General features: G+C 39.9%; 1 protein-coding gene across 1 annotated transcript in view; it reads left to right on the forward strand.

The window, feature by feature from the left end:
* LOC145284085 (uncharacterized) overlaps nt 1–19009 on the forward strand; it is a 473693-nt gene that overhangs the window by 276262 nt on the left and 178422 nt on the right. The window contains exons 77-79 of the mRNA XM_080133151.1: nt 505–597; nt 2268–2684; nt 7515–7591. Coding sequence (XP_079989277.1) covers nt 505–597; nt 2268–2684; nt 7515–7591 — 587 coding nt within the window. The remainder of the gene's footprint in view (nt 1–504; nt 598–2267; nt 2685–7514; nt 7592–19009) is intronic.

Consider the following 19009-nt stretch of genomic DNA (forward strand, 5'->3'; position numbering starts at 1 on the left):
ATTTTCTATAATAGTCAGCCATATAGGAGCCTATTCGTGATCAGACACACACACAGACGTTCAGCTTTATATTATAGATTAATTGAAGTTTTAATCAGCCACAATCTTGTTGCTCAAGGGAATTTTTTTTTTTTTTTTTTTTTTTATTCAATTTTCACCCCAAACAAGGCACAGTGCCACTTTGAAGCAGGGGGCTACTATTAGGGAATTAATTAGCGGGGTCATTATGAAGGGAGAAGAGTAGAAAGATGTTTGTTAACATTACACTTGAACTTCTGCATATCATTGCAGTTGGGAAAGCAGAATTAAATTAAAGTGACGTCAATTAAAAGCGATCCCTAGTCATAGGATCAGAGTCTAATTTTTATATTTATGAATGTTCTGTGTTTTCAAGCCCATAAAATAATCGTTTATTTAATAGCAGTTTTACTTAGTTGTGATTTATCTGCATCTTCCAGCAGTTTTATTAAACTCCTTTGCTTTTTTTTTCTTCTTTTTTTTCAGCTGTATTGCTCTGTGACAGCATGCAAACTAGGTAATTGTGCAAAGGAAACTGGAGACCCGAAGAAAAGTAACGTCGTTGAATTTAGATTCAAAGTAAGATTTCGATTTACTTATATTATTGACAATATCAATATGAACTCGTTTGAAGATTGCAGATGACAACTAAAAATTCTGGAGAGCAGATTTAATTTGTTTGTGAAATTTAACTTGTTGACATACAATACATTCTATATAGAACTGCTTGATTGCTTTGCTTAAGTTCGGCTAAAAATATCAAGATTTAACCGTTCTGAGATGCACTAAGCAATGCATTTTATGAAAAATGGTTCTACAATAAAGAGTGAAGACGTTTATTTAAATTATTATTCTTTTTTTATTTTGTCTATTTAGACATTCCTCTTTTTAACTATCAGTTAAAGTCAATATTGTCTCCTCGTCCGGTTTTTGCTCCGCATACGAGACGACAGTGACAAGCAAGATATGATCACATATGATTAATGATTATCTTCTACTCAGATAACATGAATGGCCTCTCTTTCCTCATGTTAAGAATGGCTTTCTTGCCCCTTTGACTATGTTTAATTATGCAACCGAATGGACAACAGAAGCCGGAAGTTAAAAAGAATAGACAATCTTGACTATAACCAAACTATCTTCTCAATTTATAGCTTAGATATACCAAGTCATAAAAAACAACTTTTATTATTTGCTCCGTCTGTGCTAATACTTGAGCGTCACCTAATACCGTTGTGTTTAACAAAGGAGCATCAAGAAAAATGATTGATTCATTTTACTGCTCCACGTGTAATTCTTTACCTGCATAAGAGCCAAGTACGGCCAAGGATGGAGTACTGTTGCTACATCTGGGCAAGAGTTGGAAGGAGCACTTAATCCTGCCGTGAGATAGTTCAAAAAGGATTTTGTAGCCTAGTGGGGGGTGCCCTTTTCTCTTCCTTGCAACCTCTTTCCCACAGAAAAGACGGTGTGAGCCTATTTCTTCTGCTTCATCGTTATTTTCATGGCAAGTGCTTGTCTGAGCTCCAATTTATGGTACCCCCTTGCCAAATTTTTATGAAAAACATTCGTCTAGCTGAAACCACTATCAATAATTCCCCCCACTCTTTATCTGTACCTAAACCCAAAAGTAGATTCCATGAACCCGAATTTATAAAAAAAAAAAAAAGAAAAAGACTTGACTCTATTTGCGTTTTGAATTTATAATGGCTGTGTTCGTTGGGGAAGAAAAAACGCAAACATTTTTTACCATTCGCCAATAACGTCCAGTGTCAATACACTTGAAGACGGTCAGAGGTTACATCGGCCGAAACGTTGTTGAAAAAAATAACTAAGATGAGAACAATAGTCCAAACAATACAAAAAATAACTAAAATATAAACTTTTCAAATTTTTTTTTTTTTTAGTTTTTTTGATTAGGAGTTTCCGTTTATCAAGGCTCAAGGGTTACACCTGTCATGAAAATAACAATAGAGCAGAAACAGAGTCATAAGCCTCTTCTATGAGAAAGAAGAAATAGGGGATGAAAAGTCCTCATCCAGAAAAGGGTGCTTTGAGTAGCTCCTCCCCAAATGTAACAACAGTACTCCATCTTCAGACTTTGTTATGTCATATAACTTTTTATTAACATGAGTTTCTATTAAATATTAGTATTTCATCTCTTGTATTCTATGTTGATGACCTTTTTGGCAGAGGTCACCTGAAAAAAAAATGTCTCACTTACTCGATATTTTAATTGTTTATTGTAGATCCTGATTAAAAAACTTCGTATTGAAGAAGGAGGTGATATGCTACCTATACCAGTCAAAAGTCTTGTGCCGCCCCGATTGTTTTGTCCCCTTAAGTACAGGGAAAAGGGATGCGACTTTAAAATCTTTGGACAAATTCGTGCAAGTCGAGAAAGAAAATGCCCCAACGGAGACAAAATCATTCAAGCAGTTTTTATGTACTCACCACCAGCTAACAGTTATGTCCGCTTAATGATGCCCACAAAGTGTGGCCTGAAAATCCTGCCTAACACCATGAATTGGGCGATGAGTTATAATTTATTTGTTAAAGCGACCATTGATGGCCTGTATGATCGGAACCAAATACGCAGTGCAGAAATTCGATTTTCTATTTCAAGTGATGATTGGAAATCTGAACTGGTTATTGATAATGTCAAGGTGAGTATCAGTTTTGCTTATAAGAATTGGCATTGCCGTATGAAAATGAAATCTGGCATAATAAAATATACAAGGTGCCTTCAATAAATTTTCAGACTTTTTTGTGCAGGCATTTAAAATTGTTGCACACTCTTGAAAAATGCTGTATGTTACTGTTTATACATCATGAGATGACTGACCCGTTTATAAGATTCCAAGTTCAAATTAACAGCTACAGCAGGAATTGGAATACACCCTACTCAAGCCCCATTATCGCAGCTCAGGAATTTCAAAAATGCAATCTGGATGTGAGGACACCTTAGAAGAACGATATGCAATCAAATTCTGCTTCAAATTTGGGAAAAATACCACAGAAACATATGGAATGCTTCAAACTGCTTTTGGACCATATTGTATGAAGCGAGCATCAGTTTTTGAGTGGCATAAGAGATTCATGGAAGGCAGGGAGTCTGTGAGGGATGATGAGAAGTATATGAGGAGTAAGGAAGTCAGAACACCAGAGTTGATTGGCCAAATAAAGAGTTTCATGGGTAAGGACACTTGGGAAAGCGTTCAAATTTATCGATGCCAATCAAAAAGTTGTCAACTCAATGATAATTAAGTTGAGAATCATAGAAGTCGGCGTAGAAATGAAAGTGGATTTCTGCCATTTCCTTAGATATGTGTTCATTTGGTTTACCATCGTGCCTGTTATAGAGCGTGGTGTCATCAGCAAATATACCCATCTCGGACACTATGTTATCTGAGAGGTCATTTATGAATATTAGGCATAATAAATGTCCAATGCTAGACCCCTGAGGTACTCCCGCATTTATATCATATTGCTTAAAGGTACTCCCGTATTTATATCATATTGTTTAGTAAATGTCGAGGGCAACCTTGATTTTTCTCTTACTTAAGAAGGATTTAATTACATTATGCATTCTTTCAGTGATACCATATGATCTGATTTTCCTGAGAATACCATCGTGCCATACCCTGTCAAAAGCCTTAGATATATTGAAGGCTACCGCTCTACCCTCCCTTGTTTTGTTCAGTGGTTGGTTGGTTTGGTGGGGTTTTTTTTTACAGCATATCAACCCTTTTTCAGGTTATTTAATGCCGAATCCAGTGATTTTGAAAACAAAATTTTTGATAGAATATAAATATTTTTTTTTCAAGTCGGTTTCTATTTAACCCATAGTTGGGTCCATAACAGGTACTACCATTCCGGATCAGGGTGGACCTGGGAGCAATGGAAATTAAGGGGTGGCTCCACACTCCCCCAAAGCCCACAAGCTGGGGCCTCACTATCAGATATAGTTTAAGGTCATATCGAGGACAGCTTTGTTCAGTGAATGGTATATACCTTCAGATATTACAGTTAGGGTATCTGCTGTGGAACGGACTTGCCTAAATTCATATTGTTGGTTGGTCAGAACTTTAGCAGCTGTAAGGTGATGGATTAGAGCTTGATTAATTATGGGCTCAAATATTTTGGCGAAAAGCGAGAGGAGGCTAATGAGGCAATAATTTAATGGGTCAGTTCTTTCGCCAGAATCTTTGTAAACTGGTACAACAGAAGCAGTTTTCCAGCAGTCAGGAAAGCAAGATTCGTTTAGGCATTTGTTGTAAAGTTTGGAAAGAACTGGAGTAACCTCGGTGGAGCATGTTTTTAATAGCACAGTTGAGATGAGATCGGGTCCACATGCTTCCGAGGTGTTTAGGTTTTTGATATGATGCACCTGAGAAGGGGTGATTTTCAGATCATCTAGAGTGGTTTGTTGGGTCCAATGTGGAGTTTGAGGCAAACTGACTGGTAAGCATGTAAGCCTCGGTTGCTGTGGAAACAACCTCATGATTGTTTGATGGTAGGGGAATCGTTGACTGCCCATTATTTACCACACTGTTATAGATTTTCCAAAAATCACGGGTACCTAATTTCTATGCTTCGATGCGTTTTCTGGTAGTTTCAGTATATTCTCTCTTAGCTGTCACTATTTCTCTCTTACAATTACTTCTAGCTTCTATATACTTCTGTCTGCTCGAACTGGACTTATGTCGGTTGAATCTGCGGTATGCATGCTGCTTTTGAACAATAGCAGCTGAACAAATAGAAGTAAACCATTGGGGAGAGTGGGGCTATAGAATTTCTGCATGGGAACATGTGCTTCAGTTGCCGTTTTGAACCATTCAATTGTCTCATTTGTGCATTTTTCCATGGGGTATCTCTGATTAGATCCCTGATGGCTTCCCAGTTAGCCTCTTTATAATACTTCGTAGTTTTGAGTAATGGCTCTTCAGTTTTGGGTCGAGAATTTAAGGTGATTTCTATCATTTTCACAGCATGATCAGCATTCCCGAGAGAGCTGTGGACATTCTTAACACAATCAATCATTGGGAACTTTGGTCAAAAATAGATCTAGAAGTGAGGCATGTTAATCTTGCTGGTCTAGAAACATAACCGTCTGACATAGGGAATGACATACGGAGAAGCTATGGGTTGTGCTACCAGCTGCATCTGTGTAAGTAGAGAATCCAAACCAGTTACTGTGGCGGACATTGAAGTCACCAAATATATGTACGTGTGTGCTAGTATTGAGGGAGGATGCTGTATCTATGCTGTCAGAGACTTTGTTTGTTAGGGTACAGTGGTAGAGAAAATATAAGTAGCTAATGTTATGTTGCATATTTAGTCTGAAGCACATAAAGGTCTGGTCGCCTGATTCTAGTTTTGTTTCTCTAGTCAAGGGGAGGGTGTTTTGAATATTGACTCCAAGTCCGTGCATATGTTTGTCAAAGTGGAAGATAACCAGGCATGTTAAAGTTAGAGGGAATGGAGAAGTGTAGGTTAGTTTCACTTAATGCTAAGGATATCCGGAATGTTTACTAGGAGAAATGATTCAGCATCATTTAAATTAGTTCTAAGCCGACGGATATTCGTAAATGTAAGCCTTAAGGGAGGAGGCAAGTTGGTTTTGTTTGAGTTTGCACCTGTTTTAATCGTAATTTTTGCTTGAACAGACATTTTATTTTATTTAAAAGTTTCAGTTAGAGTGAGTGGTGCTGGACAAGTGGTTGTGCAGAATAGCAGACATACAACACAAATAGACCATCAGCTGACTCTTCATTTACAGGATTGTGGCCTCAGGAAAGCCCACCAGAGATGAGTGCAGGGTCTCTTTCCATGCGCGACATGGCACTACAATCATACCGATATTATACAACTGCTGATTGAGCAACCGCTCTAAGCGCTACCAAAGAGTTAGGGCTCTTGTACTATCATTTGGAAACAGCAGCCAGGAACTGTCAATCCGGTACCCTCAACCCATCAGACAAAAGTCAACCCAATCCAATTACACTGACATATATGGCACTCAAGCACCCCACAGTGTCCAGCTTAGGGGGGTGGAATGTGGTGGGAGTGTGGAAAACGGAGTTCATTGCCCTAGTCGGGAAACAAAGCTGACCACTGTGTATTTCTGTCGAGTCCCTGTGATAGCACCTCTGCACCTGGCTAATAGGCAAAGAAGGAGTATGGAAGCCAGGTGACAGTCAATGTCTATCTACTCCTTAAGCAGTTTATGTTTGCAAACTGGTAATTTGTTTAAGTCATCAGCTCTAGGAAGGTTGTCGTCCGGGACTGAAGAGGTCTTCCTCCCCTAGATTTAGCTTCAGAGTTTTCTTTCTCCTAGACGGATGACCTGGGAAGATCTAGGGGGCATCAGCACCAAGAGCGTTTGCCCCACGCCTGGGTCCTAAACCGTGTATTTCTGCGACCCCCACATGAGTAGTTAATGTTAATGGGTTAGTTAGTAGAGGTTATATATCTACTGGAAAGTTACACTCCTCAAATTGATTAAAAAGAACATTACTAGGCTTTCCATTTCACTGTTACTGGAAGAAAAGATGAGTAAAACTTTATGCAGTCGAAGCAACTAAATTTGCAACTGGTTAGTTTGAGATGGAGGAGTTACTATTTGATTAAGACGTAGTTAACTATGTTCGTTTAGGAATAGGATAATATGTTAAAGTATGTTTAACTTGATATTAGGAATTAAAATTTGGTGTCCAAACGCTGAATATTTAAGACGGCTGAAGGATAAGGTGTATATTCAATATAAATACAAGTAACGATATATTTATGATTTAGAGTACAGTCTAGTACACGTATAACTGGAAGATAAAGTATAAGCTAAGGCGTGTTCTGTAAGTATAATTAAGTATAGATATATGGCATGCTTTCAGTTGATACGTATGAATGGAATTTTAGATATTAAGTATGTCTGTTATGTTCAGACTTCTAAGGAAGGAAGATGACTTCGCCTTTCGTTTAAAATCTGGAAATTTGTATTTTGCATAACAAAGAGTATTGGTTCAGTTTTTGTTTTTTATTAATTATTGTAACACTACCTCTTATCTAAGGGAAAGAGAGATAAAGAGTTGCTATTTAATATAGATCACTTTAAATAATCTAAGTACAGGACTATGTTTATAGATTTCTAAAAAGTCAGTCTGCTATGGTTATGTCTGCTTCTCTAAGGGATATGCAATGAATTAGATTTTGCTTCTTTCAGTATCCAACATAATTCTGCTGGTAACGATTTTTGAACGTTTGCTTTTTAATCTTGGCTCTGTGTCCCCTTCTACCGGCTGATTTTTCGATTAAGGGGAGATAACCTGTATATTTTATATATATTGGCTTACTAAATATCTTTCACATATATTTCTTATGCAAATAATGCTTCATTTAGTTTTATTCAACAAAAAGTAGTTGATTGTAATGAACATTGCTCAAAATGTAGACAAATAGAAACTGTATGTTCATGTTGTTTTTTATTTAATTTCTAGCTTGAAATTATTGACAGAGACAAAAGATTCGTTTGTAAATCAATCAATGATCCACACATTACAACATTTGCTGGAGTGTAAGTTTTGTTCATTTTTTTCTTTTTTTCTTTTTGATTAAATGCTTTTACTTGTGGCATCTTTTGTTTAATGTTCAAATATTGCAGAAGTAATATATATATATATATATATATATATATATATATATATGAGTGTGTGTGTGTGTTGCTGAAATTCTAATATATATATAATTTTGTTGCTGAAACACTAATATATATATATATATATATATATATATATATATATATATATATATATATATATATATAATTATTTTTTTTACTATAATAATTAAATACCTACAGACACTAGTGTTTCATCCTTTCGGGATTCTTCAGTGCAGGGTGTCACGATTACTACCAGTCGAACGATTCGAACCCCGCGACACGAGACATCTCTGGCTCGATTAGCGGAGACCGTATCCATTCGGCTACTATTAACCGTGTGAAATAGCGTTGAATTTTAAACATTTTAATTTAAATGTTCATTACGTCAGACAGACAGTGATCAAATCGTTATACGATGATCTACGCATAAGAGCTAAATTGACCGACTTTTTAATTCAACGGAAAGTGCTCAACGACAAGAAACGAATTTCTTAAAGGGGCTGTCATAATTATTTTTTTTTTACTATAATAATTAAATACCTACAGACACTAAATTTAATAATAATTAATCTTTATACCTACAGGCACTAGTGTTTCATGCTACAGCAATCATCAGTGTAGGAATAATAATTCCTGCAAGCTATGAGATTCGAACCTAATCATAAAGCTACTGTTTGCTCCATTTGCTAAGCCTCTACTTCAGCCACCAATCAGTTGCCACGGGAATGAATGGAATTAAGAACCATTAAACGTCGCATTCAGGCGAATATATAGACAATTTAGAGTGCTTTTATTTTTCAAAATGTTATTTTCCTCTTCAAACCAAAGAGGAGTAATTCTTTATTGAACAAATAGAACTTTTTTTTTAAATTGGCAGTTATACGAACATAATCTGATTTTCTCAAATGAATTAACTCGAATTACATTTTATATTTTTAATAACGTGTTTAAACCAATTTTCTCCCGTTCTTCTGTGTTCATTGCTCGAGTGGTTGTCAGCATAGTTGTGAAAAACTACTCGATTTCTCCATTAGTTACCTGGTGTTACCAGATCAGGCTGTCTTTTGGCTTCCTGAGACGAAATGCACCTACATTGAATTTCTGTTTTTGTTTTCTATCCTCTTTTGTAAAACTTAATTATGTTCTGCAAAAACAAAAAACAACAGCCCCCCCCACACACACACATTCTTTTCTTTTTTTTTTTTCTTTTTGTCATTCCACTCCTACTTCTCTACTGGTTTCCGAACTTAAAAATACCAACCAAAATAATAAAAACAACCAAACTAAAATCCATAAATAAATATTTAAAGAAACATACAACTGGAGATATAAAGTTTTTCCAATCGATCAGATTCCACTAGACCCTGTCGGCAGAGCATCAGAATATGTTGACTGCCTCCCTGCACAGTAGAAGTCCCTCAATGGGGCTACCTATTGGCCGTGACCCGTAATACCGTTGGTGGTTGAGACTTGGAGGTCAGATTTTAGTACCCCCACTTCCCAACACACCACTTTGGCCCTGACTAGGCAAGCCGAAGGTCTGAAGGGCCCATCCAATCAATTGGCTGATCACGGCAAGCCTCACCATATATTGCCCACCCCCATAAACCTATCATTAACACAATATGCCTATCCCTTCCCCACAAATAATATCTACTTCCTAATACATGGTGGAAAGAGGTGGCTGAGAGTCAGTTGATGAAGTGAAATATCTATGATATGGCTGCAAACCCTTTAAATTACTACTGTACCCCATAGTAACATCAAAGGAAAACAGTTGCTTGTTGAGCCTGGGCGAATGGGTTTTCCCCCAGGCACTTCCCATATAGGGCTCCGGGGTGGGTGGGGAGCAAAGATAATGAAAAAAAAACAATCTTATTTGATTATGGTTTTTATTACCCCCCTCCCCCCCAAAAAAAAGAAGCTTTTCAGATGTTTCCGACATTGCAAGTTCAGAGGACGAACAGAAATGCTCAATCAAAGAAAACTCAATATTTTTAGTAATGGAAACACTTGAAAAAAATGGAATAAATAAAATTTCACCTTTTACAATGGAAAAAAATTTTCTCCCAAAAAATAAAACCCAAAATGATAAAAAGACTGCAAAATAACAACATACTTATCGAATTGAAATAAAAAAAACACAAGCTAAAGAAATTCTCAAATGGCAAACCTTTAACAATATCAAAATTAAAACTTATCCCCACCCATACCTAAACTCCTCAAAAGGAGTCATTAGATGCAGTGAACTATCAAATTGCTCGACTGAGGAAATTTTATCTAATCTATCATCCCAAAGTGTTACAGAAGTAAAAAGAATAAGAATAAAACGAAATGCAAAAACTATATTGACAAATACATATATACTCTCCTTTGACTCCATAAATCCCCAAAGTGAGATCAAAATCGGATACCTAAAAGTGAACATTGAAAAATACATCCCAAACCCTCTAAGGTGCTACAATTGTCAACAATTTGGACATCACCAATCCAAATGCACCAAATCACCAATATGTATAAGATGTGGTGAAAACTCAAAACATAGTGACTGCAAAAAAGACCCCAAATGCTCAAACTGTAGTGAAAACCATTCAGCTGACTTCAAAGGATGCAAAACATGGCTAAAAGAAAAAGAAATAACAACAATAAAGTTGACGTTAAATCGGCTGGTAAACAGCAAAACAAAATAAACCAAATACAACACGCAAAAGTTCAGCTAGAATTTTTCACTGACAACTTTCTCTCTCAACTTCCAGCACGTCTCTCCCCACTGCCTCTGCCAACAGACATTTTATCAGAAAACTGACCCCATTCCATTTGCATATATGTGCAGTGGAAGATGAGATCTCGTGAGATTCCACGAGACTACAGCTTATAAATCCATGGCTGCCATCTTTAATTTCTCTTTTTCTCAGATCCCATCCAAAGGTAAGTTGTATGACCGCACGACACACACGCACACACACACGCGCACACACACACACACACACACACACACACACACACACACACACACATACAGGGGCGTTTTCCGCTTTGATTATTACATTCAACTCTACACTCCTCCCTGGTCTCCAGACCACACATTTGGCATGGTGGACATGGTCGTTTGTTGCAGGCACTCCTACGAAGGGGGATTTGCTGGACTACTTCATCTTCATTGGAGCTCTCTAAAGATGTGTCGAAACCATTAGCATCAGCATTAGGGCATACAGTCATACCATCAGGCTGGACTTCTTCATCTTCATCGGAGCTCTCAGAAGGGGTGCTGGAACTATCGGCATCAGTGTTGGGGTTCATAGTTGTAGCATCGTGGGGAATAGGACGGATCCACAGGTCATCGTTGGACGATTCACCATCACTGCTACTCGCCAACTGGTTCATATTCAGGGCAGGCTGGATATCCTTGGCGTGGAGTACCATTGACTAGCACGGCTTTCTCACTGATGATGCCAGTGATTTGCCCTCTTTGAAAGTTGCTGGTGCATCGATTATTGGGAGGCTTCACCTAAACAGTCCCCTAACTCATACGGCCCTCAGGTTTCCTGCCGATCAGGCAGATGAGCGTCAGTGTCCTTGATGTGCACTCGATAGCAATGGATCGCATTGGTGGGTGTGCTTGCTGCAGTCATGCCATCCTTTGGAGTTGCATTATAGACCGCCTCTGTGATCGTGCATTGTTTTCTTGCTGTGATCCTCTCCACACTTCGATCGCTCTACTGGTACATATGCACATCTGTGTCTGAGCTAGATCCTCCACTTGTCTACAAAACGTCTGAACTCCCCACGGCAGTCTGTGAGGATCTCTTCAGGCAGCCCCCTTTCATGAAATATGGACTCCAATTCACGGATTACACTGGAGGAATCCTATCTAATTAACAGCCACCAGATTGCAAACCTTGTCGGTCCACAATCTATCAGGGTGAGGAAGTGTTGGCTGCCATAGTGGGTTATGTCCATACCCAGTTGGCTCCAAGTCGCACTTACTCCCAGCTGACCTCTCCACTATCTGGTCAGGGCGGGGTCGATTGACTGGCATATTTGGCATTCCCTGACTACCGCTTTCACTGCACTTTTGGACACCGACGGATTGGACAACCGCACAAAATAACATGTCCGTCTTACTCTGGGGTGTACACTGAGGTGGTGTATCTTCCTGATTTCACCCGCCACCTCAATAGAGGCAGAACATAATGGTACTGGCTCGGCTTTCTTCTTTATGGTGTCATACCATCTCTGTGGCACCTATCAGCAAGGTTGCAATTTGAAGTGACCAGTACCGCATCCACAGACAGGTTGTACTCTGTTACCAGCTTTTTTACGGTCTCCAACTTCCGTCTGATCAGCATCTCACTGACTGCCTTAGTACGCACCCTGATCTTGCCTGTCAGTGTGTCTGATATCCAGTTGTATGCACATAGTGAATCTGTATGTATGCATAATTTCCTGACTTTCCACTGGAGTGCCAGGTTGATACCTTTTATCACCGCATCGAGCTCTGCCAGGTTGATATGAGCAGCGTCACTCGCCGGTCGCAACCAGCAAGTGTCTTCAATCACAGCACCATTCTTCTCCAACAGCACACCAATTGCTAGAGAACTCACATCCACCCACACATTCAGTTTGTCTCCCTGCACGCACCAGTCTCCTTTGGCGGGATCATCCTGCTTTACCCTTGCGATGCTTTCCTTCACCATGCAAACCAACAGATCGTCAGCTGTTTCATCATCCCAGTCTTTGGTGACTGCGCTTGCCCTCCTTTTTATGATGCCTGTTGCCATGCGAGTCCATCCACACAATGGTAGGTGCCCCACAAGTTTTTCCACACAGGGAGAATACTGCTTGCCTCGTGAAGACATCGGGCACTTCAGGAACTGCAGTTCCGCGCCTCCATTTCAAAGTCCCTTGCTCCTGTCGAATGTTCAGACCCAAGACTCAAGACATTCACCAAACGTTCTGGATCCTTGCACATCAAACCAAACTCAGCCAGTTTGGCCCTCACACGTGACGATGAAACAATGTCTTCGTTCACAGCTATGGTATAACGGGAAATGTTTTCTCAATCATTAAATCATTTCTCTCCGATAGGCTCATAAGAGTAGTGGTTGATGGACAAAAATCGGAGGCCTGTAATATAAATGCTGGAGTCCCCCAGGGGTCAATCCTGGGCCCAACTCTCTTCCTGATCTACATCAATGACCTTCCTAAACACATACTTAAATCATTCGTTGACATCTATGCTGATGACACAACCATCTACGGCAATCGCATCAAAGGCTGTAAATGACAAAGTTCTCTCTGATTCTCTCTCCTCTGATCTCGAGCGAGTGGTTCAGTGGGGGAAGATGTGGCTGGTTCCCTTTAATGCATCCAAAACCAAACTCCTATCTTTACATCATCAACGCTCTGATTCTCAGCTGGCATCAATTGTGATGGATGGCTCTCGTCTGGGTGAGGCTCAGTGTTTTGACAAGCTTCTGGGTTTGACCTTTACTCCTGATCTGAAATGGAACACGTACATCAAGTCTGTTGCCAAGGTCGCTGGAAAGATGGTGGGATCCTTCTACCGCTCCAGAAGATATCTCACTACTGATGCAATTCTCTATCTATATAAAAGCCAAGTACGTCCAAGGATGGAATACTGTTGCCATATCTGGGCAGGAGCTGCTAAAAACAGCCTATCCTGCCTTGACAGAGTACAAAATAGACTTCGTGGCTTAGTGGGGGATGCCCTTTTCTCTACCCAGCAACCTCTCTCCCACAGAAGAGACGTTGCGAGCCTGTCCTTGTTTTATCGTTATTTCCATGGCAGATGCTCGTCTGAATTCCAATCTCTGGTCCCCCCCTCGCCAATCTTTCACGAAAAACACCCGTCTAGCTGAATCCACTGTGAAAAATTTCCCCCACTCTATATCTGTGTCTAAATCAAGACGCGGATTCCATGAACAAAGCTTCTTTCTTAGAACTGCACGCCTGTGGAACTCTGTTCCGTCTGCCTGCTTCCCTCCGGACTACAACTTGAATGTCTTCAAGTCCAATGTTAACAAATTCCTAATGAACTGCCCCCTTAAGTAAACACTTCAGCAAATCTCCTCACTAATTTAATGTACTTGCAATAACCCTTATCCCTGAGTGGATTCCGGGCCTTGATAAGTGGTGATCACTGTGTAAAAAAAAAAAAAAAAAAAAAAAAACAGATATGTCATCAAGGTACGCTGATGTCCCATCTTTTATTGTCTCTTCCTGTGACAACACAGTGTTAATAATGGTCTTCATTATTTGGGGTACCACATTCAGCCCAAAGCCTAGTCTGGTAAGGCAGTACCTCTTGCCAGCAAACACTACCATCTGAAATGGCCACATTGTTTCACTTATTCGGACCTGCAGGTATTCTTTTCTTAGATCCAGCAGGGACACATTGGAACCCTGCTGGCGCCACTCTCATAACTTGCTGGCACAAACGTCAGCATCTGTCATGAACGCATCAACATGCGCGTTCAGTTCACGATAGTCCATCACTGGCCTCACCTTTGCTTTGTTGTGCTGGGCGACCGCCATCAGCGGAATTAGGCCTTTGGAAGGTCCAAGTTTCTCATAGAGGTAGGGAATCAACCAACCATCCTTGATCCAATCACGAAGTTCCTCTTCATATGCAGGCCTTATTTGGTCGGGCACATGGTACTCTGTTACCTCATTTCGCAGTTTAGCTGGTTCCTGGTTTTCCGACCACTTCCACGTGGCTGTCCAAGCCTTCTGCTGCTGGTCAAACTCGACAATAAAGTCTGGCTGATCAATCTTCAAAGCAGCACACACTGGAACCGTCTCCTGAAACTGTATCACCCCCATCTGTGTTATGTGAGCACCACTTAGGGCTCTGATGGCGTCATAACCTAGGAGCAAGTCAAAGCTGAGTAGTTTCTCGAGTACTATCAGCACTTTGATGTTAGCTGAATTTACAGTGTTAGTGCGAATGTTCAAAGTGCCCACCCCGAAACATGTCTGCATCACTCCACTGAGGGTGGTTAATATAGTAGGCTTCTTCTTCCAAATGCGGCCGAGGCCCACACTCACTATGATCGAAGAGTGCTGAGCACAATGTCTCATTGACATAGACCTGAATGGTTGGAAGCACCTCGTCTAATTTCTGTTTGGGGAAGAGATCGACACTGGCACCTTGTCCCCGCAGGAGTTGCTTTGCTCCGGTTGGGAGCCCTGCCAAAAATTTGCATGTCAAGGCCCGCTCAGGCAGCCCACCAAACAACACCGTCAATTTCCTTTCTAGAAGCCAGGAAAATTATGAACGCAAGATACTCAGAAGTAACCAAGAATGCTAAAATACACACAAATCAAAGTTGTCAAAGTTATACAAAAAATCCTCCAGAAATAAAAACTGAAGAAATATCTCAATTGATAAAAAAGATGAAAGACCGAATGAAAGGAATTAAAACACTAATCCTGAACTCTGGAAATAATCAATCTACAAAAGAGAGTACAACAACAAAAAAACAGAACCAACAAATCAAAAAACTCAAATTAAATCAAACAAAGAAAAAGAAAAAACTCACCAAATGAAAACAACCTTTTTATAAACAAAACAAATGAAACAACACCATCACCAAAACAAACAAACCAAGATCTAGATCCCAATCAATCTCAAGAGGAGGAAACAAAATAGGAACACTGGAGGAGATGGAAGTAGAAGACAAAACACCCCCAGACAAATAAAATGACAGACCACAATAAAAAAAACTCAAACTATCATTCAATGGAACTGCCAAGGACTTAAGGCAAAAATAAACGACTTGCTATTGTTAATATCTAAACTACGACCTGCTATCATCTGCCTCCAGGAAACATTCCTAAAGACACACGATAACATCACTATAAAAAACTACACCCAATACAACTTTATACACAATACTGGACAGAGGGCCTCCAGAGGTGTATCGATTCTAGTTAGAAACGACATCCCTCAGAACGAAATAACTCTAGACACCACATTACAAGCAATTGCTGTGAAAACCACTTTACATAAAACCATCAACATTTGCTCCATGTATATCCCACCACATGACCCCATAAATGAAGCCGAAGTCAACAAAATAATAGAGCAACTTCCTAAACCATACATCCTACTAGGAGACTTCAACAGCAACAACATCATATGAGGAAGCAATAAAACAGACATAAAAGGTAAAAAACTAGAAAATATCATCAACAATAACAATAATACCTCCACCCTGCCTCAAGTACATACTCAGCCATTGATTTGTCGCTATACAACCCAGCCACATTAATGGACTACAGCTGGCAAGTGTATGATGACTCATGTGGTAGCGATCACTTTCCCATCATATTTGAAAACTCAATCCCGATTGAAGATAACCCCTCCCAGATGGAAGCTAAATAAAGCAAATTGGGAGGAATATAAAACCCAATGCAATGCAAAACTAATAGACAAAGATGAATCGAAGAACTCTATGGAACACTTCACTGATACGTTGATGTCAATAGCTGGGGAATGTATACCCAAAGGCTCCAAATCCAAAAAATATAAAAGACCTTGGTTTAATGAAGATTGCCAAAAAGCGGTAAGATTACGTAAGCTGCACTGCGAAAATTTAAAAGTCGTCCCACTACCCACAATCTAGACCAGTTCAAACAAAACTGAGCAAAAGCCTGTAGAACAATTAAGGAGGCCAAAAGAATGTCATGGAGAGTCTATATCAGCAAACTGAACTCTAACACCAAAACAAAACAAATCTGGAATATGGTTAGAAAGATAGCTGGTAAAAATCAACCAACATCACTAAAACACCTGTCAAAAGATAATACAAAAATAACCAGCAAAAAAGATATAGCAAATATACTCGCAAAAAACCTTCTCCAAAAACTCCTCTAACGAAAATTATAAACCACAATTCAAAAAAAATCAAACTAGATGCTGAAAGGAACAAACTAAACTTCAATGTAGAAGACTGCAACAAATCCTATCTAATTAACCGTTGTTCTTGAAACAACTACTTCAAAAAATCCTTAATCTACCTCCAAAACATCTTCAACAACATTTGGATCAGGGGTGAACTCCCTGACATATGGAAACAAGCAATAGTGATCCCCATCCCAAAACCCGATAAAGTTAAGTCTGATCCCAAAAGCTACCGACCCATAGCATTAACAAGTTGCATATGTAAAACATTCGAAAGAATAGTGAACAAAAGAAATAAAAGAAGCACCATTGATAACCTGGTACGCTTAGAAACCTTTATCAGAGAGGGATTCATAAAAAAGGAACATCCAACGGCCATTTTCTTCAATTTAGAAAAGGCCTACGATCCACCCTTTCTGACCTCGAAAACCAGGAGGAAGGGGTCCCACAAGGAAGCATACTATCAGTCACTTTATTTAATATAAAGATTAACAATATTACCAAATGCCTAAATCCTGGAACTGATTGCTCCCTATATGTCGATGACTTCTTGATCTGTTATAGATCAAAAAATGTCCAAACAATAGAGCAACAGTTGCAGCTGAACCTAAACAAAATAAACTGGTCGGCCACAGAAAATGGTCTTAAATTTTCCGAGTCTAAAACGAAGTGCATGCACTTCTGTAATATTAAAAAAATGCACAACGATCCAACCCTCAAACTCGATGGCAAAAAAATTGATATTACTGATCAATATAAATACCTAGGGATCATTTTTGACAAAAAATTGAATTTTATTCCCCATCTGAGATATTTAAAGCAGAAATGCCACAAAGAACTTGTGGTTTGAGTTGTCCCCCTTTGCAAATTGGCTGTTTGGAGAAATGGAAAACTAGATGGCTCTGTGTGGTTTGAGTTGTCCCCCTTTGCAAATTGGCTGTTTGGAGAAATGGAAAACTAGATGGCTCTGGTTGATAGTCAATTTGCATAAGTGGAGAAATGGGCAGCATATAAACGGTACTTTTTTTTTAAGCAGTGTGAAGAGCGCAGAGAGTGAAACGACGGTTGGAAGAAGTGACGGCGAATTCTTTTTGTGACGGTGAATTATTTTTGGACGTTGAAGAGCTCGACCTTTTGGAAAGAACAGCTGTGTCTTATATATTTTTTTTTAATTTCTTTTTTTTCTACTTCACTACAAGCTATTTCGGCAGCTGAGCGAAAGGCAGTTCCATTGTCCATTAGCACTTCCATCACTGGACCCCTCTCCAAAAACACTTCTTCCAAGACCTTTGCAATTTCACCTGCATTTTCCGCCTTGATTTCCCTCCAAATGGCTACTCTTCCTAGTCCACAGTCGACCATTGACAGATACGGCCTCTGTCGATAGTGCGTTACGTCTATCGCCAACCTGCTCCAGTTCTCTGCCACCTGAACCTCACCAGCTTCGTGTCTACTCGGCGCAGGGTCGATTGATTGACACCGGCTTCATCTCTCAACCACTGTGCTAACGGCCTCCTTTGTGATTCTGGGGTCCACCTTCCTGGCAAAGAACAAGGTTCTATCCACTCCAAAATGGTGCATGTCATGCAAATCCTTCAGAGTGTCTTCATTCAAACAACATATTGCAACAGCCACCTCATTCGGCGCCTTTAGCCAGGTCTTCCGCACCCTTGTCATCACATCTGCTCTGTTCTTCACTGAAGGAATGATAGTGACCCTAAGTTGAAGATCAAATTCCCTAATCAGCTCCCTTAACATCATCAATCGACGCTTTACTAGCATCTCAGCAGCGCCTTTCGTCTTCACCCTCCTTTCTCCTGTAGCTTCGGACTGGATCCAAGAGAACACAGTGGCTGAGTCGGTTCTCACCTCAACATTCTGTAGCCCCCATTTCAAGGCTAAGTTGATGCCCTTCATAACCGCATCCAGTTCCACCACATTTATGTGAGCCACGTAGTCCTTCTTCCGCAACCAAGCAGCATCTTCTGCAGTAACACCACCTATCTCCAAGGTGACCCCCACTGCTATACAGCTTACGTCACACCACACAACACCTTCTGCACTGTTGGGTACATGCCAAACACCTCTCATTGGATCCTCCCTCTTCACCTCTTCAATAATCTCTCTCATAATGTCCACAGTCTCTTTATCAACTCCATCCTCCCACTTCGCTCCACTAGCTAGCCTTTTGATATAACTACATGCAGTCCGTAGCCATCCTGCAATAGGGTAATGGCCCACCAGTCTTCCGCATATTGAGAAGAGTTCTCGCTTGCTCAATTTTTCCGACACCTCCGGGATCTCATTTCCCCTCCAGAACACTAACCGTCCTATCTGATCCTTTCTTAGTTGGAGCCCTAACACAGCTCCTCCCTCCAACGATTTTGCAATTAGCCCAAAGC

The sequence above is a fragment of the Euprymna scolopes genome, chromosome 8 (assembly GCF_053919585.1).
Source record: "Euprymna scolopes isolate OS-2025 chromosome 8, ASM5391958v1, whole genome shotgun sequence".
NCBI lineage: Eukaryota > Metazoa > Mollusca > Cephalopoda > Sepiida > Sepiolidae > Euprymna > Euprymna scolopes.